Below are 24522 nucleotides of genomic sequence, written 5' to 3' on the forward strand. Positions count from 1 at the left end.
CGCTTCCAGTGATCGGTCTGACTCGGGAAAATTCGAGGTGCCATGCGCGAACGAGGCAGTTCTGTGAAGCACGTGCTGCGGAATAAGCGTCATAGAAGATGGCGTGACTTGAAACCAGGCGGTGGGTCGCACGTATAAGACGCAGTAAACGCATCTGATGTATTCGCGATGGCAGGGGGATGATAGCATGATGGAGGCGCACATATTCGCGATTCTTGCACGACACTGAAACCTGGTGGAAGGTTTGGTTTTGAAGCGATGCGACTTGGATATCGCTCAGCGAACGGAGGCGTTACTATGTCCATTGTGCATGGTGAAATCATGGTAGGCGTGCGATTTTCTTTCGTCTTTTCGGGAGGATCTCCACATGAAAAACTTGTCGATGATCGAGTCATGGGTGGCTTTGGTTGGCACTGATGATGATTGCTACGTGGAGACTGCGGGTGACTACGGCGACCCAGTTGCGATTTCTCCAGCTGTTGGATAATGAGGGAGTCTGCAGCGTATACTTTAAATCGACTGATCATCTCTTCTTTGATTTCTTTCCATGATTCTTTATATTCAAATATGTGGGTCAGGTAGAAGCGAAATGCCTCACCGGTCAGGTATTCATCGAAGTTGGCGACCATCTCCCGTTCCGACCATGATGCAGCGGTTGCGTGGAGCACGAAGAAGCGGAACCAGTCTTCCACGGGCCCATCGTCCGCTGATCCAGCGTACTTGGGGACATCCAAGTCTTCCGATGATGCTGTCATGATGCTGGTCGGTGTCGGTGGGGGAGCTGTGCGCTCGGAGTTCACAGCGTGGTGTGGAAGGCTTCCATGTTGATGTGCGGATGATGAGGTGGCTGCCAGGTCTTCATCCTGTCGACTTGTGTGACGCGAGCAGGAGGTTGCGGACGGAAACAAACATGGTCGCCCGAACACTGCCTTTTATTCTTCGTCTTCCTCTCATATTTCACCACTATTGCACCACAGCGTCCTTGTTGCGGTATGTCATATATATATATATATATATATATATATATATATATATATAATCAGCCCATATTTATGTCCACTGCAGGACGAAGGCCTCTCCCTGTGATCTCCAATTACTGTGATACCCCAGTGATGTGTCTTGTGCTATATAGCTGATTCCAGCTTGCGCCTGCAAATTTCCTAACTTCATCACCCCACCTAGTTTTCTGCCGTCCTCGACTGCGCTTCCTTTCTCTTGGTATTCATTCTGTAGCTCTAATGGTCCACCGGTTATCCATCCTACGCAATATATGATGGCACATGCCGTCACATATGAGCCATCTGCTCTGGCACGTACACGCTTGGGTGTTGGAAGAAGAAGAGAACGTTTTTCTTTTTGGTCTGGTTCCGATGAAGACGTGGACTTCTGACTGTCTCTGTTATTTCGCCCGCGACATTAGTGGTGGAGATGCTGGGTAAATGCACCTTCGCTCCCAAGTTTCCGCCGTCACTCCTAGCACCTTACAGACAGCCACAGCTCCCACAGCAGGAAGCAGCCGCCGCCTGCAATGACTACCACCCGAATTCATTCCCTTGTCATTGAGACTGAAAATCACAATGTCAACGACCACTACAAACCAGGCGAGCTAAACCCACGATGCCCAGTATTCTCTCCCGCATGTTTTTCATGCGCCACAGACACCCAGAGCGTTCTACGCAGACACTTTTGAAGATGTTGACGACTGGCTGGAGCACTATATATATATATATATATATATATATATATATATATATATATATATATATAGAGAGAGAGAGAGAGAGAGAGAGAAATAACTATTTTTCCCAAAATGTGGTTAGAGGAGGCGGACGTAATGACTAGAAGCCTCACCCTCCCCCCTTTAGACGGCGGCCGGCAGCCCCTGGGCCTCAGCGGCGTCTTCAGCCATTTGGATTAGTCTTGCTTGAACATCCGGGTTCGAGCTGCGCAGCACGGTCAGATCGTTTGCGGTTTGCCCCTCTGCTCGAAAAATAGTTGGTACGCCACCGCCCACTACCACTGGCCCATCTCCCACCTCTGGGATCGTATGGTGTATCTCATATGCGCAATAACTTTTTTTTTCCTATTTTGTTGCTTATTTGCTGGCCGCCACACGAACATCAGCTCTCTCAAATAGCGGCCTAATGTGATGTCCTTAACTGTGGACAGCATAATGTATTGCTTTTATTTACGAGTGTCAGGGGTGCCTTTGCAGTCACTGAAAATTTTCAACATCACATATCATGTATTCACAATATGAGATACCGTTGGTTCTGCACTGGTATACTTGCTTGAGTCACACCTACCGAGTCACTATCTCAATTCTTAAATCACCATCTGTCAAACATCCCAATCACCCTACCATCTTTTGTTGAATATACGCCCCACTTCCTTCGAATTTCGAAGTCCAGCCAACTTACGTGGTGCGGAGAAAACAACAGGTACACCAAACCTATTTGCGACTTTCCTCATATTGTGGGAAAGTTTGTGGACATATGGCACCACTGCGGGCTTGCATCCATTTTGGTTTGGGCTAGGCATATGCTTTTTGCCCTTCACCTCCTGGAGCAATGTTTTTGAGACCGCCCCTACGACCGAGCTCGGGTAGCCGGCTGTCTGTAGCCTCGCCAATTGGTTGTCAAAGCTAGCCTGCATCGCGTGAGGGCAGGACTTCATGAGAGCAGACTCAAGGCAAATAGTGGCTATTGCTCTTTTAACTAACTTTGAATCTGCTGAATCCTACGACAGCAATTCCTTCTGTGCACGTGGGCTATACTGCCAACAGATGTGGTTCCTGTCAGAAACTAAAATCAGATCTAAAAACTGAAGATTACCATTGGAAGGGATTTCATGGGTAAATAACACGCCCTTCCCATGTAGCCTAAAATCGCTCGAGACCTCGTTAATGCACTGGTCAACGGTAAAATTATGGTTACTTTTTAAACAAATTTTAAAAATCATCAATGTATCTAAAAGCCTTAAGGTAGAACCTATCGTCAAAGGAACAGTGCGGGTCGCGGTCAATTGACGCCAAGAAAATGTCACAGAGCACAGGAGCGACGCAGGAACCAAAGCATATTCCTTGCCGTTGAACATACAAGTCGTCGCTAAAAGAAATAAAAGTAGACTTTAAATAAAATTCCAACAAAACCATAAAATTTTCAATACACATGCCCACTATATTCTGAAAAGCTACTGCGCCGTTACGGTCAATGCAATCCCTAACGGAAACACATATTTCCTGTTGAGGCACTGAGTAAAGCAAATAAACTACGTATACAGAAAAAAACGCATGCAATAGAGGCGTTTCCTTTCAGGAATTGAATTACATCTCTAGAGTTTTAATCCTGAAAAGATCATCCAATTGAAATGATTTCAAATGATTTAAAAGAAACTGGCTAACTGCTGCCAAGAGCCTTTCTCACTTACGATGGCACGGAACGAAATTCTTTCCTTGTGCGATTTTGCTGTAAAAAACACTCTTAATGAAACACCTTTACAATCACTTATTAGCTTGACTAACTTCAAAAGGTTAAGTTCTTTGCAAAGTGCTATTGCTTGTATCTTGACTCTTGTTGCCTTTCCTTTGACTTAGAAAAAGTTCTTTGCTACCGCTTGTTGTGCCTTGTCATTAAACACACCTCCTGAGAAAACCCCAAAGCGACCTTCCTTGTCAGACTGCAGAAGTTGAAGGTCATTTTCTTTGAAAAAGGTTACGACGGTCCTTGTAGGGTCTCATGGACTTGCCGGTCTTGCCGGTCCCCACCTTGTTCGCAGCCCTATACCAAGGGCATCAACTCCTTCCAAAAGGCATCTCTTCTCTTGTGACTTTCTTTGATAGACGCCTATTTAAGGCCAAAAGTTCATGGGCTGGTGTACTCGGTTCATGGCTATATATACTTTGGCCCTTCTTCTAGGACACGGATGACGCTTTCCGGGATTGCGATATGGTCTTCAGGCACCAACAGACCCCCTTCTCGTGCTACCTTCTTGTCATTCGGGGCGTGAAGCAGTCCTCTAAGGCAACCCAACCACAAGAATTTGGTTGCTTGGGATGCCTGACACTTGAGAATCCTGAAAAACTGCTCAACTAGCTAGGTAGGATACGAAGCAAAGCAAAGGACACGCAAGAAGTCCCAGCTCAGTCTGACTTGAGTCATGAACTGCGAGCGGAAAATCTTGCAAATGCGCTTTACGTGAGCTGTTGACGCCTTGAAAGGACCAAAAATGAAACCAAGCTCAGCTGGCACGAGTCCTTTCCGTAAGCAGAAGGAGATGAACCTTGACCAGCACACTGACTGCACAATATGACACAAATGGTTGATGTAGCTTAGGTTGATGTAGAAAGGGCCCAATGTACTAGAAATGTAGTTAAGTAGAACTTGTTGCTGGGCGAGTTGGTTGAGATCTGATGAATACATGGTTGCGCTAACAGGAAAACAAAGACTTAGAAAGAAAAGTAGGAAACGATAGGTTGGGCGCTGAACTTCAACTGTTTTATTCTTAAAACAGAGCAGGAGATTAAACAAATGCGCATGCGGCTCAGTGTCGTCTAAAGCGAATACAGTAACGTCTTTAACAGCTGCATCTCGTTGTCAAGCAGAAAAACAGACGTATCACTAATAAAACTCGTGCATCTCTTTTGTTTGATAAGCCTCCAAAAGTTCTCTTGCTAACGTATCACCACTCCTGCCAATTATTCTTAATGTCACATAGTAGTGGCTTACATCTGCCGGCCAAGCAAACCATACAATGCGCAGGTAAGTACGCATTACCTTTGTTCATGATGGACAATTCATGCTTCCGTGCTCGGTCATTGACACATCTCCCCGTTTGGGCCGCGTAGGACTTCCCACATTTCAGCGGTATCTCATATATAACGCCCGTCGCACATTTCACGTAATGTATTGTATGGTTTTTCTGGCATCCTGACTTTTTGTCAACGCGGCTAATCTTCAGTTTTTAGTTCTGATTTTAGTTTTTGACAAAAAATAACGTCCGTTGGCATTATAGCCCACGTCCACAGAAGGAATTGCTGCTGTACGATTCGGCACATTCGAAGTTAGTTAAAGGAGCAATATCCACTCTTTGCCTTGAGTCTGCTCTCATGAAGTCGTGCCCTCACGCGATGCAGGCTAGCTTTGACAACCAATTGGCGAGGCTTCAGACAGCCAGCTACCCGAGCTCGGTCGTAGGGGCGGTCTCAAAAACATTGCTCCAGAAGGTGAAGGGCAAAAAGCATATGCCTAGCCCTAACCAAAAAGGATGCAAGCCCGCAGTGGTGCCATATGTCCACAAACTTTCCCACAATATGAAGAAAGTCGCAAATAGGTTTGGTGTACATGTTTTCTCGGCACCACGTAAGATGGCTGGACTGTGTCCGTACATTAGCCGCGTTGACAAAAAGTCAGGATGCGAGAAAAACCACACCAGACCTTACTTGAAATGTGTGACTGGCGTTATATATGAGATACCGCTGAAATGTGGGAATTTCTTGAAAATATGTTATCATGACCATGTAAATCTATGTCATAACTTGGCTCTCTGCTCACGCGCGGAAGTTGACCTTTTTTTCGCTATGTTCTGACGCTGTCATTAAACAGTTGGTAGTTTGATGATTCACGATCTCCTTTCTTCTGTCCCCTTTTCACGAAATGTATTTCGCGCCACAGACAAGCATACCTGGAGCATATGTCGCCTTGAAGAAGACAAGTCCACTTGTCGAAACGTTGGCTCCTGCTCTCACCTTGTTCTCGTGTTGCTCATCGTCTTGAATTTCCATCTCCCGCATTCCTCGTGTTTTCCCTTGCTTGAGTGAGTGACTTAGGAAAAACGTGTTTTGGACATCTTCCACACGCTACCTTAGTGTATTGCTGTAGTCGCTGCGCAAGTTTTTGCCCCAACCGAAGCTTTAATAATTTTTCGGTTTCCAATTACTGACAATGTTCACAAATCACTTTATTTGCAACATGCACCTTCAAAGCTGTACTGGACTGTGTTTTCTTTCTCTTGGCACTCAATTCTATTATATTAATAGCTCACTGGTTATCCACTTAATTTACGCATTTACACGAACTGTCCAACTTCATTTCTTACTCTTAATCTCAACTAGAATGTAATTTACACCTATTTGCTCTCTAGTCCCTGCCGCGCGCCATCTTCTTGTCTCTTAAAGTTATCTTTACCTACAGCGCGAACGAACCAACAGGGACAAAGAAGACGCAACACAAGCGCTCTGGCGTCAAGCTGATGGCGTTAAGATCTTAAGGCTATGTCCATCGCTTATTGCGCAGTACTTATCGATTTTGATTTATTTATTTTTTTCTTTAGTTCTGTAGCGCATCTTCAAACATCCTGCGCACGCAAAGTTGGAGGTCACATGACTGAGGAGACGAGCTCGCGTCTGGCGTCTTGTCTAGCCCGGCCGTGGCTAGAGTTCTAGGTCACTCTATAGCCGTGGCGGCGCATGGCCGTCCGCGCGGCTGCTGAGCGCGTACGCGGGCTGCGCGCCTAGTGGTGGAACCGTGGAAGTCGTGTAATCAAAGTTTCGGCATGGCCTATGTCATGGTTTGGGACACGCGGTGAAGCAAGCGGTAGCACGAAGCGTTCATTCACTGCCAGCACTCGTCAACGCGCCAGTGTTGTGACAGTGAGTGCTCGCGGTCATCGATTGAGATCTGTTCATGTTTGTATGTGCTCGCATGACACCATGCTTGTTTAGTTATAAAGCGAATGTTTACTGCGTTTTATACGGACGATAAAACTACGAACCTTACTTCGTGTAATTGATTAACACAAGGACCCTGCTAATACTTTGCTATCAATGCATCGCCTTTTGGACGAAACTGCTACTTTTTATAGCGATAGCAATTATATGGACACTCCAGGCGCATTTCCGCCGTCGTCGTCACCGTGATGTTCCCTATATGTATAATCCAAGTGCGATAACCGCGCGCCGTATGCTGTAGGTGCGAGTGAAAGTATGCGAGGGTAAGCCGAAGATGGCTTGATTTCTCGCGCGCAAGGGACGAAGGTGGAGAGGAAGCGCACCGTCTTCCTCCACGCGCAAGGCACCGGAGGGGGGGGGTTCTACTCCAGCGGCGGCTGCGTATGGCGCGACCACGTGGGCGCGGCTGAGTGCGGCTGAGTGTAAGCTGAGTGCGGCTGAGTGCGGCTGCGTGGGCCCTATCTGGAAAGCGCGTTGAAGCGAGAGGCCGCACGAAGTTCAGTTCGCCCGCTGCAGCTGCCGCTGTTCCTCACGCCAGCGTTCTGACAGCGATCGAGTGTCCGCGCTCATCGTGTTGGATGTGTTTATGTTTGCCTGTGCGCGCGTGACACCATGCTTGTTAATTTAGTTAGTAAGCGAATGTCTACGAGTTTATACGGTCGATATAACTACTATCTTTACTCCGTATAGCTGTCTATTTGCTATCGAAATCGATGCTTCGCCTTTCGGGCGAAACTGCGACTTTTTACAGCAAAGCTGTTAAAGGCTAGGTCCCCGAGATCGTGTCCGCGTGTAGAAAAAAACTATCATCATCAGCATTGGCTCGAGCGTCGTCGTCGTTTTGAGCGCACGGCCCCTCCTCCCTCCCGGCTGAGCCCCCGCTATATCTCTTCTATAGTGTTCTAGAATAGATTCTAGTACACTGTAATCTCTTCTCTTGGGCCAGTCAACCTTCTTTTATGACACGTTCCTCCCTGAGTAGAGTTGAGCCGGCTGCGAGGCTAGCGCGGCAAGCCTGCTGGTAGCTGCTCCCGACTAGAGTTGAGCCCTGCTGAGAGGCTAGCGAGGCTAGGCCGGCTGCTACTTTGCGCCCCTCCACCTCAGCTGCTGACGCGCGCTCCTTCCGTCGCCCCTCCCACTGCTCCGCGTGCGTCTATTGGCAGGGCCGCTGATAAATGGAAGGAAGGCGAGGAGGGCGCGACCCGGCAGCCCGATGTCGGAGGAAAGATAGGCGGCTGCCACGCATGAGTGTGCGTGTGTGTGTGCTCGCTCTCCGACTGCGGCGCATGCGCGCAGCCCTGCCGGCCTCAGCCACCTATGCCGCCAGCTCTCTCCGGGCTCCCGCCTGTCTACGAAAAAAGTAGGTCAGCGGAGGAGTGGGGTGTAAGAGTTCGCGTTAGCGTTGGTTATACGGAGCTTGGGGGGGGGGGGTGTATTCTGCAAGAGTCTACCTAGTGGACTGTCCACTTCAGCTACCGCGATTGGCTCCAGTAGCACGAGCGAGGAGAGCGGCTGTCGCGATTGGCTCCAGCTGGACGAGCGAGAAGGAGACTGGTTCGCGTTAGCGTTGGTTATACGGAGCTTGGGGGGGGGGGGGGGGGTATTCTGCAAGAGTCTACCTAGTGGACTGTCCACTTCAGCTACTGCGATTGGCTCCAGTAGCACGAGCGAGGAGAGCGGCTGTCGCGATTGGCTCCAGCTGCACGAGCGAGAAGGAGACTGGCTGGCTCCTTCTCGCTCGTGCTGCTGGAGCCAATCATGACAGCCGAAGTGGACAGTCCACTAGGTGGACTCTTACAGAATACCCCTGTTGTTCAAGGAATATCTTGTCTGGGAACGTCGTACAAAAGCGTGAGGAACGCGCTAGGAACGCCGTCGCCCGTGGACGCCGACGCGTCCCATCCCCCACAACGCCGAGCCAGTTCTTTCAGAGCCGGGCATTGTATAGCCATCGTCTAAGTGTTAAAAAAATACCCCATTGTGCTACTCGGAGCCGGCACTGAAGCCTCTTTCCCGAGTACGTAGCGAAGAGGTTGGTTTACCATTTTGTAGCCAAATTCAACATAGCAAATCAACAATATAGCTAAACCCCAACATAGCAAATCCCACCAGAGGCCTCTGACTTTTTTTTAATGAAAATTTCCTTCTCATTATCTGAGTCCCCTTTGACTGCTTGGCCTAGATAAATGTTCTCTTGCATAGCTTCAGAAGGCTAGCTACGAATCGCAAAACCTCGTGTCGTAGCCAGTTCATTGAAAATTCCCATATCTTTTGCATGTTATTCCTCAACCTACGCTTAGATTTTGCCGGTTGGGGACTTCAACCATTTGTTAACAGGACAATGCCATATGCAAATTGCAGATTGCGGAGTTATTCCCTTACAAATCTAACATTTTGAATACCTTAAGCTTCTTCGAAACATGAAGTGGGGAGCATTGCAGAGGTTTTCTCCTTGAATGACACCCTTTAATAGCATTCTTGTTTTTTTCCATGTGAAGAATAATCGTAGCTGTGAAATCCCTGTAGATATTTCATAAGATATTCAAATGTGCTTTGTCCATTGCTTAATTATGTAATGCCTCAACGAGGTATGTCTGCTGTATACGAATACCTTTCAATATGGAAGCCATACATACATTTCGATTATATTCCACACATGCGCATGCGTGTGTTGTGCAACTGTGGGACCTCAAAGAGGTGCGACGTAATGCTAACACATTTCTGTCGGTATACTTTTCAGAAATGCAACAAAGTCATCAAAGTAGTAATAAATGCACTCCACATCTCCTCCAAGGTTGCTGTCTCGTGAAGAATAGTGTGCGAGTTCACATTCACCAAACGAGCAGCTACAGTGAGCACTTACTGCACCACTTCTGCAAGTTTATCTTCCCTCTTTTACTTTTTGAATGCTCCCAGCCAGACCAGGCCTCGATGTCCCCTTTAAAGTTATGCCATTGTTTGTGCTAAAGCCACAGGCTGATCCAGAGGCCCCCCACTCGTAGAGGCTACCCTGGATCCATCCCTCGCTCAAGCGCCTATCACTAGTCCATGAACTGTTCAGCAGTGAATTGCTGCAGTGACTCAATGGCTGTGGCACTCTACAGCTGAGCATGCCATGGCTATGATCCCCAGCCAAAATAACTGTGTACTTGGAATAGGTGTGTGGTAAAGAAATTCCAGGTTGTTTAACACAATCCAGAGTTCTTCACTATGCTGTCACTCATAACCCACTGTGCAGTTATGGGACATTATACCCGTAAAACACCATAAATTGCCTGCCCAGCAAGAGCTCATCCATTGTCACTTATGACATGCAAGTGCGGATCACATTAGTTCACTTGTGATCGTTCCAAAACTAGAAATGAAAGTCCAGCCAAACCAAGCAGAGCCACTGAACAAGTCAAGTGAGTTCACAACTGCTTGTCACATTTTGCATCATATGACCCCCACAAGATCTTCTCCATAAATGCTTGCTTGAAAAAAGCACTTGAGTGAAATTAGCGGCGTGCTGAAGCTAGCCGTTCATGTCAAGAAGTCATTTATTTATTGCTTTTACCCACAGCACCTGGATGGCATTACAGACAAAGTGGGAGGACACTGTGTGTAAACCACTTTATGTTGGCAAGAGAGGAACTGCGAGGTAATGCAGGCCACAGTTCATGAGTGAACGTGGCAGAAGTGTGACAAAGTGACAATAGTGACGCGTGCATCGAGTTCAACGCCGCTCTAGCAATCACTACTGCCACTTGTGAAAGTGAGTAAATGTAGTTTCCGAGTTGTATTTGGTAAAGGTGTGACGGCCCTAAGTGCATCGAAGTCCAAGCTGATCACTTCATACAAAACCAAAGTGGGTCAGAAAGATATGTACCTATAGTCAGTGACGTTGAATAAAATCACAGTGGAGTATCAGCAGTCCCAGCTGACAGTGCACTTCTCCCAACCAGTAAAAAGCAACCCTCACATTATATTCATTTTATTATAGTAGCAAGATGCTAAATCTACCAATTACGATGCTCAACATCCGTCTTCACAATGACGTCCTCAGTGCAGCATTGGCTCAAACATTCCATTTGCTCAGCCAGCTTTTCCTGCCATAATGTGGCCTTTCAAGCATGATGAAACATTACCCAGGCAAGCATGTGGGCGAAAAATGTCAGGCGAATGTCAGAAGCATTGCAGTGCAGACAGATGTCACGAGACTCATGTTATATAAACATTTTATTGTATAAATATGGATATCTACACTAGAAATATGACAAACAGAAGAACATGAAATGGTATGGACAAGAACTCTATCAATGAACGCTGCTACTGTCACCCTAAGGTCACTCGAGCAAATGGAAACAGAACAAGAAATGAGAAGACAAGAGGCCATCCCGTTGCACATGAGACCGAATGATTTGCCAAACAAGATGAGGAGCGTGAAAATAGGAAAGGGAAAAAAACGACACCGTGTGTGGAGAGAGAACAACTCCCTGTTGTGTTTCCCATCTCTGTACTGGCATGAAACAATAAGAAAAAGAGGATGTTTCGTTGCAATGTTCCCCACCGTCACCGGATTCAAAAGCTGTGCTTTATGCATATAGGAACTGTTTGATATGACGTACGTTGCGCAACTCTGCCTTCATTAAACTCTTGCATTTTTTTAACCCCTCAAGGAAAGAGCAGGAGCCCCGTGCTCTCATGACAAAGGAAGAGGAGAACCAGCATTTCATTCTGTTCACGCTTTCTCAAAGTGAAACAAGAAAAAAAGCTCAGGAAAACACAGCATAACAATTGCAAAGCAACACAACTCAATTGCTAAACAAAGCTATTTGATCACCTAGCAGCTGATGTGGGCATAAATGCCAAAACTTGCCACACCACAGGGTCTGTGGCCGAATTCAGTGACGTGTTGACGTCAAAACCACACAATGGCTGAATGTAACGGCACATCTACAATTACTATCCACTTTTGATGGTGATAGAGCTCTCAGCCTCGATCGTCCACTAAGGCAAATAAACTAAGCAAAGCAAAAAAAAAAAAAAAGAACATGCAGCTTCTTTTAAGAAGCTTACTTTTATAAGGATTTCGCTATGGCCAAGAGGAGCTCTTAGAACTGCTTAAATGTGCTCTCTTAAGTACTTGAATGACCCAAGTGCTCAAGTGTTCATGGTGCAGCCAAGATTGGCACAGGCTATCATGAGAGTACTTTTATTGCAGGTTCGAGTGCTCTTATTGGCCCATCAAAAAGAATAATAAGATGGCAGAAATTTTAGCTACTGCTGATACAGCGTGCCAAACAACATGCTTAGACAGGACATCTAACACCTCAGCTTGCGACACACATTTAATGTATGCCATCACTTCCCTTCTTTCAATGCACACTGCGCTACCTCACCCGTCATTTGAATATCCTTGCGTTCAGCATGTCAACACCATAGCTTTTGCGTTTTCACTATGTTCACATACTAAGCAACATTGCTGGTGAAAACAGCTGTCCATACAAAGAAAATAAGCAGTGAAGCTGAAAATGAGACTTAATTGTTTATATTATCCATGAAGTGAGACCTGTACAAGAGACATGAAGCGGACGACAAGTAAGCAAGCATCTAAGGATGTAACAGGGGCATGTTGAAATACAGGTTATTTTCACAGTGCAAGGAGGCAATAGGGCTGGTAGGAGCACTTTTGCATGTGAACGTCTAGCAGTGTTGCTGACATGGACTTCAAGCTGTATCTTGCATTGCAAGCACTTTACAATATGTACAAGTTGCAAAAACAAATAGGTGAAGAAAGTGTCTGTATGCACATGTGCTTTGTGAGGGAAGACAAAAAGAATGCTGTGAAAGCCGGCTGCCATGTTGCAAAGTCATGCTAGTCTCCACATGGCATGCTACAATTAACTCCAGGTATGTACGAGCTCAGACTGCTTGTATAAGCTATTCAACAGACAAGTACCATCTTTTTGATGCTTCCATAACAGTGCTCAAGCTGTTTGCCATATTACACCCATCAGCCAAGTCAACTGAATCATTTTGCTATCTTGTTTGTTTTTTTGACTGAAAACAGAAGTGTTCAACAACTTTTTTTTTTTTTTCTGAATTTACATAGCATGGAGAAAGTCAAGAATGAAAGACAAAAGCATGAGCACCACGTTTTGTTGTTCTTGTTTCCAAGACAGAGCAATATGTCAAGCTTGTGCCAGCCAACCACCTTCTTTTTCCATCACGTATCTACTAACTTGCTCCTCCCATTCAAGTCTCAAAGGATCTCTTCAACAAGCACTTTCAATCAAGTTTTATTTTTCAAACATTAAAAGACTTTGATATTCAAGGATAAAACTTGATAGGAAATTTTCGTTGCTGTGGTCTATCAATAAGCTAGGCATCAATAGCTAGCTCTTTTACAATAGCCTATTTCATTGCAACAGTGGCAGCCATCACATATGCATGGCGATTTTTACAGCGCGCATTTTCTATGACGCATCTATTCGTTTCTCACTAGGCTACAGAAAAGAGAATTGCATCACTGCAACCTACACTGCTTTGGAGCACAACACAAGATACTGCACCCTCCAGGCTGAAAAACACATGGGTTTTCTGCCCTGCGCTGGACATTATATACAGGGACAGCACAACTACTGTGAGACAAGAGAGGAACACTTTGTGTGCTTTGCATGCTGTGCACGTTCTGAGGTATAACGGGTCTGGGGAGGGCTTCCCCTGGCAGCAATGAGAAAGACAAGTTCAACAAGAAGATGCTACATCTAGGTGGAAGTTACAAATCCTTTCAGATCTCTGTAATAGAATAGCTGAGGAGCAATGCTGCAAAGCATGACACTCATGACTGACATTCATAAATCAAGCATGTCCAGACTTAATGGCAGACTTATTTATTTATTTTTTTTACCGGCTTAAAACATTACACTAAGTGATTGTCAGTACTGCATGGCAGCAAGACATGGGTAACTGAAAGCAATGGGCTTCACATGTGCTAATTCGCTGGCCTAATAAAAAATGGCTGCAAGTGGATACCGTTTGCAAGACGGGCAGCCATCTCATGCCCCCACAACAAACAGAATTTGATATGCACAAGAGCGGAAATCACTAGAACCTGCATCTCTTCCTAAGCTGTACATATCAATCTTTCTGATGTGCAAGTTGTAGAAGAATGAAGCTTATATTATGGCAGACTTATTTAATTTTGCAGGCAGCCTTTCCCACACTGTTGCTGACATTTTACTGAAAAAATAATGACCATTTCTAGATGTTTTAAAAGACTGTTTCCCAAGAACCATAATTCCTTCCCCTTGAGTATGGGTGTCATGCTTAACAACTAATGACAATATAACTATTCAAATTTATTAGCTCGTAAAAGTGCCTGTATTTTGAGCACAAGTGCAGTTCCAGGCCTGATGTTCCCACTATTTTAAATGGAAATCAAAAACGTTTTATTGTCTCAATATCACACCGCTGCGCAGCTAAACATATATAATAACAATTCTGCAATTTGCAGTGTGTGCCTTTCCGGATAAAATAGCCATTACTCATACTACCCACTTGCACAAAAAGGCAACAATGAGCATCAAAGGCATTTAGTTGCAGTCTGGCTAATGGTGCTTATCTTGTGTCTGGATAATTTCGTATGCCGTAAGAAGAAAATAAGGACAACATTTTGCCTTGGAAGAATCAGGTACTTGGACAAATTAAGTACTCAAGAACAAGATTAAAACCTAAAGTTTCAAATATCACAAATTCATGGTTACAGAGCAACAAATGATCAAGGAAGCATCCAGCATTTACAAAGTGATGTGTGGCAGCCATGGTGAAAAAAAGATACAATTGGACTGTTTCCAAAGAAATCACTTGCTTGTGCACAAGACATGCAATGTGTATGGTAACTACCTTTAGGGCAACTGGCAGGAAAGGATTGATACAAGATTGAAATTGCAATCAACACCAGTCCAGCAACTGGACAACACTCAGTACTTCAAGCAGTACTAGCAACCTAGTGTAGATTACTGAAGAAATCTGCTAACAGCTGGTAGCCTCACAATCTCTCAGATTCCTGGTATATGTTTCACATTTAATTTTTTTCACCTAAAACTGTAAAATAAGAAAAGAAGCCCCATACCACATCAGAAATCCTGTGACAGTGAGTAGCACCAAAATCTGTTTTCATGCAATTCAATGAACATTTGGGCTGTAATAAACAGGACGATGAAATAGCCAGAACAGCTGAAGAACGAAAAATGTTCTGCACCAGTCTTTACTGCTGCCAGATGCCTGACCCGGGAGACTGCAAGCGGGAGCCTACATGAAGTGCGCATGTGCCAGTGCTGTGAAAACACTGACATGTAAGATGTGCTGGCGGTAACATGTAGTGGCGACTATGCCCCCACAAAAACAAGGAGGCTGCGGCACACACAAGCTCACACTTAAAATAAATAGTATATATATATATATTTATATATAATTATTTATAATATATATATATATATAATATGTATATGTATATATACTCAAGGGCTCAAGAAAACATAAAAACAGCTAGCAAAGGACACACAAAGAAAAAAAACCACAGGCTGTACAACATTCAGGGACACAACTCTCACATGCATACACAACATACCAGGATTTTTCGAGGAATTTCAAGTACGAGACACAAAGAATGTGCCATTAAAACCCTATGTACACAAGGTCACAGCAGTGTTTTGACCGTTCTTTTTGCCGTCAGATGGAGCACAAGTGAGGAGCTGTGCGTTGCTTTTTTCCCACATTGGGTTGCATACTGGGCGTTGAGATTACAGCTGCGCCTCCAGTTCCTGCACGCCCTTCTTCAGTTAATGCCACCAGTCAAGACGGGCTTCTGTACAAAATGAGGTAATGGTGGCAAAGGATCGATGTCCTGGCTGTGCAGAGCACTTCAAAAGCTGAGATTTCTAGCTAGCATCGTGAAACACACGACACCTGGCTTGAGATGGCTGGCGTGTTCATTCAGCACCGTGGACAACAGGACGCAAGCGTCCAGACACAGTGGTGCCAGCGCCCCCCGTAATGTGTCGGGGCATCTGACCATAACAGCACGAGACCACAGGATCATGGCCACCAAGTGTCAACCGCTATCTCTCAAGGTAGTCGTGAGAGTGCAAGAAAATTCAGTGCTCACAAGTAATCTCTGTATGTAGTCACTTCTTGCATTGGACAAACCACTTCCTGCCTTGCACATCACCTGCTCAAATCTTATAAGAAAATAAAGCTGCATTGTTAATTTGTAAATACGCAAAGGCAAGACTCCAAATGACAAATTCTGAGATGTTCCAAGCAAATTTTTGATGATTTTGTTATTGTTGAACAACCAGCCATACACTCACGCAATCACAAGTGCTTCAAAGTTCAGCTTCCCTCCCTGCGAAGCATCCCTATCTTTGGTGTTCTGATGCACATGCACAGTCTTCAAAAGTGCTTGCTTGTATGACGGTCAGTAGAATCACACAGTAAATGTCACAGCTGCATCAGTTTCAAACTGCATCACAATATGCTGCATACCATGGAGCCAAACGCCTGCCACTGGATGCTTTTTTCTGTCGTGTCGGCTCTGTTCGGATGCACAAAGTAGTTCTCATCACATGAGTCAAGGCTCAAACAGAGCAAGGAGATCATCATTGGCTGGTGTGCTCCCAGCTGCGGCTGAACTTGAAGTTTGGCCAGTATGGCTACTGCCTGTGCTACCAGCACCACCGCCTAGGTCCGGCGGGTCAAGGTATGACAAAAGCTCCATGGCGTCAACACAGCTCTCCGGAAGCAGCTGCACAAATAAAACACACTTAATTAAGCAAGGCCCTCCATGAAACTGAAATCCCAATTTTAACTCACAGCAGACACTGATAAGCTGAAGCAAAGCAGGTGGTTGCACTGCTTTTGTCACACTTACGGTCACTCATTCACTATCCTCCAAGACACAGCAAGAGCAGCAGCATAACACCTTCTTGGGAATGCAGTAAAATAAAATTGTGCAAGGCACATTTGCTCCATTTGAAGGCACATAAGTTTAATCACGTTTTGTGTTGTATAGTGAACATAATGGCAAAATGGGTAATGACTAATGAATACATTCAGTGTATTTAAAGCTCTTTGTTACAAAGCAATAGGCACAGCCAATTACTACTTCAGCCGGCCATGTGCTCTAGGGTCAATCCTTGCAGAAATTGCAGCTCGATTTGTCAATACTGGGTGACTCAGTTACCCCCACAAAATTCTGAGCAACGGTGCAGCCAAGATGTATTTCATAGGTGGGGGGTATGTGCTGTGTTCAGAAGCTAATTATCTAGTAATTATGATACGCAACCTTATTCTTTCAAAAGAACAATGCATAACTATTTTCATCCCATTTTAATGTAGCCTGCCTCAGCTTTGATTTCAGGAAGTACTGCAAGAGCCATGATATGACAGACTTCCTGGAAAACAGCAAATTTTTGTGGCTTCTTTTTTTGCCACACGGAAGTGCAACAAAGGAAACCTCAGCCATTTTGCTTTTACATAACGTAAGCGGGAAAATAAACTTAAAGCTGGATAATGCAACCATCTTTTTCTTTGATTACATTCTTTCCTTATCTGTTATGATAATGGTGGCAAGCTGATATGTGAGCCAAAGAATGGAATTGGAATCCAATCCTTATGTAACCTTGGTCCTTGATTTCTGTGCATAGCTAATTGCTTTTTGTGTTTCCCAAACAAAATTAATAGCTTAATGAAATTTGCATCATAAAGGATGAACTCCTTCACAAGGCTGTGCAGCCACAAACGTGCAGTGACACTGCCAAAAGAACTGCTACACATGCAGCTACGAAACTTTAATGAGCACCAGCCCTTCTTCAAACAAGCTCTCTTGGTAGACCGCTATCTGAAGACCTTTTCTGGCTCAACCCAGAAAAGGTCTTGGGGGGGGGGGACCCCTCCCCGTATCGTGAAAGCGGCATGACTTCAGCATTAGTGGTAACGGTACAGCAAGAACGTGATGCCCTCCTACTCACATTGAGACCCTCCTGGCCTTGGCCCTCCCCATCAATCACGGCTGCCGGGTCGAAGCTCAGCTCGCTGAGGTCAGGAGCTAGGCTGTCTGGCCCACCACTGCCTTCCAAGCCCTGTGAAGGCACACTGGGTGGCCCTCCTGGTGTGTGAGGAGTGTGTGGGGTATGAGGTGTCTGAGGCCCATTGCTCCCTACTGACAGCGGCCCCGGCTGTTGTTGCTGCTGCTGCTGCTGTTGTGGAGGGGCCTGCGGCTGGCTGGATGCTGGGGTGCTAGCCACACCGGATGTGCTTGGTGTTCCTGGGGCATTGCTCCCAGAGTTCTGAGACCCTGGCCCTCCACCACCTGGGTGGCGGCTCGAGGAAGTGCCTTGCGGTGCTGGCGGATCTTGATGGTGGTTGGCCATCGGCATCATTTGCTGCAAAAAGCATTGTGCTGCTATAGCAGAAGCAATCTCTTCCTCATTGCAAAACATGATGTGCCCTCCTAGCTGCTGAAGATGGAAAAGGTGAAATAAATAACGAAGTCTCCTTGACTGTACTTCCGTTGATATAAAATGAAGTCTGGTTTGCTGTCAGGGCAACTCTGGCAGTTTTTCGAAGTTCACATATATGTCAGAGAAAATTTTACTGCAGGTCGGTGCTCTATGTCCTGATCATTTATTCCAAGTTACGGTATACAGCCACGTGGCATTTTACTTCTACACAAATAAATTTTTATGTCGCACATAGTGCCTGTACCAACTGTGTGCCAAACAACTTATTTCCAAAACTTTGCAAAAGAAACCATAGTTCTAACCTATTTCAGATAGCACAATAGGACCTTGTTGATACGATCCCATTAAACATGATTTCCTGGCATCAACGTTCGTGATCCAAAACAAAAAATGACCCAATACAGTTACGCTTCTTTTTTACCAGTTGATACACTCCCAGAAAACATTATCTTTCAGTACAAACATTCAGCACATTGCTATACTACAATACTATACTACAGCCAGAGAGCACCTATAACATGCAGCGTAGCTGAAATGCTGAAGTGAGGGACAGCACGAAATGTTCGCTTTAAGGCAAGCACATGTGCTTCCAGCTCCCAGCGCACCTCATCACGGCAGCATTGCGACAGCAAATGCTCACGGTCATCGAGTGAACTCTGTTCATGTGTTTTTTATTGCGATAGCAATTATATGGACACTTGAACCGGATTTCTGCCGTCGGCGTCGGCGTCGCCGTCGCCGTGAGGTTTCCCTATAGATAAAATCTTCGCCGCGCGCCGTATGCCCGAGAGGAAGCGTGCGGAGACGCGCGCTATCACGGAGAGCAAACGCACTCAATCTCCCACGCGCAAGCAAGGAAGCAGGAAGCCAGCGCCGGAGGGAGCAAGGGGTGGGGGGGGGGCACTTCTCTGCGAACAACCGCGCTCGTCGCTCGCTCGCACCGTCTCTTATCTCCACACGGCTCTGACCTTTAAGTGCATTCGCCGCTCAGTTTCCGTTGAAGCGATAGACCGCACGTACCTTCGCCCGCTGCGGCGTATGCTTGCTGCCAGCGTTTTGACAGTCGTCGTCTGCTGTTATTCAGTGTGATCTCTTCGTGTTTGTGCACGCTCACACCACGCTTGTTCATTCAGTTCGTAATAGTCGGGCCACATTTTCCAACGCACGCTACACACGCAATGCTGCCCGGATCGGCAGTGCAGCGCTACAGGTGTGTCCCTTCGCACGCGCTGCCCACGGGAAGCGCTTCTCTTCAACACCACCGTTTCACACGCGCCTTCTCGTGGTCATCGAGTCTCGCTTCATGTCGGTCTACTTACGCCGCAGCACACCTGCTTACTTAATCAGCTCATGTTTACTACAATTCATATTGCTACCAAAGCCGCTCACCTTACTTCGTATGACATTGCTGTGTTGCTATCGCATTCACTGCTTCGCCCTTAGGGCGAAACTGTGACATTTTTTTAGGCATGTTAAACCATGCTTTAGTACAAGGATGTTTACTACAATTTACACTGCCCATAAAACAACAAGCATTACTCCGTTTAATGGTCAAATACTTTGCTATCTCTATAATTGCTCTGCCTTTCAGGCAAAACTGTGACATATATTAATGACTTCAGCTCGTACGTTTTCCCGGATTAGTATGTTTTTCTTCCAAAATGTATGAACGCGGTTCTACTGTATAAAAAAAAAAAACTGCATGATACAGCAAACACTATTTACATGCATAACACTTCTGGCCATAACGTTTGCGATGCCACTGCTACGTCACCACAATAGCACCACATATCAGTTTCAATATCAGTATTTAATTTTTTCTTGTTGCCATTTTTAAGGCATTTTACAGTGATATAAAAAACAATTCAGCATACTGAAGTGAGGGAAATTATGCAAGAAATACAGTATAGCTATTACCTCAAGATGTTCAAAGAGCCCCTAGAATTGCCCTTATTAAAACAATAACTATGACACCCACAACACTTCCACAGCAAAGGCCGCTAACAATTGAAAAAATGTTCAGCCTTGTGTTATGCGTCAAAGATCGGCAAAGGTGGTCACTGTAAAAATGTGAAAATGATGGCCATGAAACATATTGAACCTTGCTCTCCCTGCCCACGTTCTAAGCAAATATTTTTTTTACGAATGACACAAGTGCAGCAGACTAAAAGGTGCTATACCTTTTGCTATAGATACTATGATTTCAATTTTCTATTCAATGGCTGACAAAAAGATAATTTAAAATATAAGTGCATTAAAGCACACTCCCTTAAAGACAAACACTGTTAACCTGTTTCGTGCCATGGACGAGCTGAGTTCTTCAGCATGTTTCTTGTAAAGACAGCCAAGGACGAGCTCAGGATACTTTTTATTTCTTGCAATCATCATTTTCTCATCGATGACACTTTTCATTTTCATGTATAGTGTTGTTAAGCTTCACTTTTGCAATGAATGGTTGAGATTCTGTATAAGTAAACAATTAAAATAGTGTCAACAGTGCTTTTCGTAAAGAGTTGTTCAGTAATTAATTTTGCCTTTTTTGGTCAGAATACAGGATAAAAGCACAAAACATAAGAGGTTAAGACAACTCTCAGTCAAGCTGAACAGTTTGGGGACCTTCAGAGGTACTGTGTACTTCTGCTAAGCCCAACTTCTGATAAGACAGATTTCCAAGGTCTCTTCAGGTTCGTTTTAAAATGAGTCAGTGTATTTTGGTTTGGCTATCTCAAAAACTCACTGCTGCATAAGTTGTGTATGTTTGACTGCAGGCTGCCCACACAAGTCATTGAAACAGAATGTTAAAGAGCAATCATAGCACCAGTTGCAGCTGATTGTTCACCAGCGCCAATGATGTTACAAGAAGTGATTAGCCTCGAAGCTTAGATTTAGCACCTAAGTGCAGCAATGATTAACAAAGACACAGGCTCCTGATAGAATCAGTTGAAAAATTAGAACATCTATATATGTGTGGCATTTATTGTGTAATGCTTGCCAAGAATGCTCCCAGGCACTGCAAGTTAGTAACAGAACAAATCCTGTGTTAAAATGTAAGAAATGTGTCCAATCTTCTTACCTGTTCGTGATGATTCAGTGACTTCTCCATGGCAGCCAGGTGGTCCAGAGAGGCCACACTATCATTCAAATGAGCTAGAGGGCTGCCAAAGTCTGATGCCTGAGACTGGAAGTCAAAACCACCATTGCGGCTGCCATAGCCCATTCCATTAGGCATGCCAGAGCCATTGCCCATGACAGGTCCATTGGGCATGCTTGGGCCACTAGCCATGACTGGACCATTAGGCATGCCAGCACCACTCGGCATCACAGGGCCACCAGGCATGACTGGCCCATTGGCCATACTGGGTCCATTCACGATGGCTGTGCAGAGGAAAGACAACGATGCTAAGGGTCACTTTGTGCATACATTAAAAGTGGGTGCAAATAGCAAAAGCACGCTAAGAAATAATCATGCAGGTGCCTTTGTAGTATAACCTATTGCAAGCATTTGTGCTCACACACATACAATGCTGAATTCGAATGACAGATTGAAGCATTTTCACAGCTAATTTTTCTGCGCTTTTTTGGAGCCATTCTGTTACAATGGGAGACCTACAGCAGACCTGCAGCCAAGACAGCCCCCACGACACCACCAAAATTTGTGTTTCCAAACAAACTTTAGTGTTAAAGATTCTGGGGTTTTATGTGCCAAAACCACGATATGATTATGAGGCATGCCATAGCTGGGGGAATTCCGGATAAATTTTGATCACCTGGGGTTCTTTAACGTGCACCCAATGCACAATACATGGGCATTTTTGCATTTTGGCCACATCAAAATGCGGCCGCTGCGGCCTGAATTTGATCCTGCGCCTCGGGCTTAGTAGCGCAACGCCATAGCCACTACGCCACCACGGCGGGTACGGAAGTTGGTGTGCCATACTTTCTTCAGCAGCTGTTCACTGAGAGAGTCTGCACAGAAGACAGTACCAGTCAGCAGGGAGCCATTTTGTTATTCAGCTGCAGTGAAGGATAATTATTTGTGTTGCACTGTTGTGCTGCCCTTTTTCATTTTAAAAAGTGCAAACTCGAAGAGCAACTATTCAAATTCAAGAAATCAAAAACCTGGCTTGTACAATGACAGAGAAGCTAATTCGAGTAGATGCGCCTGACAAACGGTCCCATTTACCAACAAAGAGTAAAAATTTTGTGCTTACCCAGAACGGCTGTTCACTAGCACTTAAAGAGGCGAGGCAGAAGTTGCTTGTTGATCAGGTCGCCTATTACCCACTATTTGCATAAGCATGAACGTGTTTATTCACTGAAATTTGCAACGGAAGCTGCGCATACAATTCAGCATGTCGTGACAATCTGGCCAGGCCCTTAGTGTGGCAGGCCTGTTGATGATTGCCAAGTTTGCCCCATGTTCAGAACCATTGTTGCTTGAAAAAGCAGACAAGTGCGGCTATGGCATGAGGAACACCGGTCATTTTCATACCCATTTAGGCAAGAATGGCCTTATTTGCTCTGGCTGGAGCATGAGTGTTACAAATGCAGATTTTGGATGAATGCTTTCCACAGGAGGATTGTACCCTAAGGCAGAGTTTGCACATCAATCTGGATCTGCCATTGAAATTCAGCATAAGATGTGTAGTTTTTAAGATACCACACAAGGGGGCACTTGTCTCACTAGTAAAATGCATGCACAAATATAATATAATATTGTGAAGTGTAGAAATAAAGGCACAAGAATGTTTTTCACATGTTTGTCCCACCAAAATAACCAGACTAAGTGATCCATTTACACAGGTACAAATCCCACACACACTAAAACATATGAGCAAATTAATGTCGGAGTGCATCCACACAGTATTTATGCAACCACTGTAGTTTTGTCACTATGCAACAGTGGCACACCGACCGGGGGGGGGGGGTTCGGGTGTTGTAACCCCACTCTCTGAGGCCGAGTTAATCCCCCCCCCACGTGTCCATCCCCACCAGTCCAGCGTGTACCTTCAGTGCTCTGTTCACATTGTCATTACAATTCAAGAGGTAGCTTGAGGTCGAATTTTCCTGATTAACACAAACACTCTATCCCTGTCTTGTATTTATTCATTCACTCTTAAATTACTTTGAGTAAAACGCTGAAGAAATAAACATCGTCATCTTCCTTGGCGTCATTATATTATTATAATTATCAGGCATTCCTCTGGCTAAAGCAAGGAAATTGCATATTATGCAAAGTGCTTGCTTCCCCCCCCCCCCCCCCCAAACACACACACCACAAAAATTCACACACCCCCTAGGCAGAGATCCTGGGTGTGCTACTGCTATGCAATATAGTTTTCATTGCACAATATGATATAGCAAGTGAACACCAAGGTTGCAAGACCAGATTTGTGGTTTAAATCTCTTACTGCTAGTTTATTTCCTTCTAAATGACACTGATTAAGAGGCAAGAGTATGTACCATTTAGAGAAAACTATCTCCTGCACTGAACAGGACCTGACAAAGCAAACGGACAGTGCAAAGTCAGTTTTATCTTCAGGTTTTCAGAAGCTTCAGAGTATTAAGCTTTTCATTTTGCTCTGACTGAAGATAATATTCCAGTACAATCTGTAATCTTTAACAAGAACACATCATTCCTGACAACTGAAAAATTTCCACTACCTACTATGCTTTTTTTTTTGCATCTTCTTAAAGGACGGATATGTTATGTTTGCATGTAAGATTCATTTTAACTCAACCTGCAGCCTTAACAAAATAAACCTCCAGGTCAAAGTAAGAAAATTAACTATATTCCCAATAATTGCAACAGGAAATGTTGCAATTATTCGGACAAGGAAAGCAATAGCTTAAGCAGTAATGCCTATAAGAATACACTCACACTGCATGTCAGGCGGGGGCAGGGCTGGGTAAGGTGAGAGACCCTGTCCCATTTCCCAGCTACTTGTAGTTGGCATTGTCATGCTGCTTGGGGACATGGCCTTCAGTCGCTTGCCACCACTGCATGACTCTGAAGAAAGCAAAACAATAACCATACAAGACTCACTAAATACAAGGGGCACTGGTTCTACGTGGGTCATCATAGGCTGAATACATAAATGGCCACATACCTGTCCCATCATGTTCATCCTTGATTGATTTGATAGTGACAGGCTTCCAGCTAGCTGTTGCATCGATGGTTACTTCCTCCACATCAGAGTTGCTCAGGTTGGTCAAAATACCCCACATGTATTGGTCCACTTCCAGGCCCTCAAGGATGGCAGTTTTGCTGCACAAAAATGCCCCACA

At 45.0% G+C, this 24522-nt stretch overlaps 1 protein-coding gene across 6 annotated transcripts in view; it reads right to left on the reverse strand.

Moving 5' to 3' along the window:
• Nucleotides 1-10927: 10927 nt before the first annotated feature.
• LOC119434002 (zinc finger MIZ domain-containing protein 2) overlaps nucleotides 10928-24522 on the reverse strand; it is a 251819-nt gene continuing 238224 nt past the window's right edge. For all 6 annotated transcript variants that reach the window (XM_037701318.2, XM_049671742.1, XM_037701327.2 and 3 more), the window contains 5 exons: nucleotides 24345-24502; nucleotides 24116-24244; nucleotides 21308-21609; nucleotides 17743-18156; nucleotides 10928-16517 (listed from right to left, as the gene is read on the reverse strand). In XM_037701318.2, the coding sequence (XP_037557246.1) occupies nucleotides 16344-16517; nucleotides 17743-18156; nucleotides 21308-21609; nucleotides 24116-24244; nucleotides 24345-24502 (1177 nt within the window). In that variant the 3' untranslated portion in view covers nucleotides 10928-16343. The remainder of the gene's footprint in view (nucleotides 16518-17742; nucleotides 18157-21307; nucleotides 21610-24115; nucleotides 24245-24344; nucleotides 24503-24522) is intronic.

This window comes from Dermacentor silvarum, chromosome 1 (genome assembly GCF_013339745.2).
Source record: "Dermacentor silvarum isolate Dsil-2018 chromosome 1, BIME_Dsil_1.4, whole genome shotgun sequence".
Lineage (NCBI taxonomy): Eukaryota > Metazoa > Arthropoda > Arachnida > Ixodida > Ixodidae > Dermacentor > Dermacentor silvarum.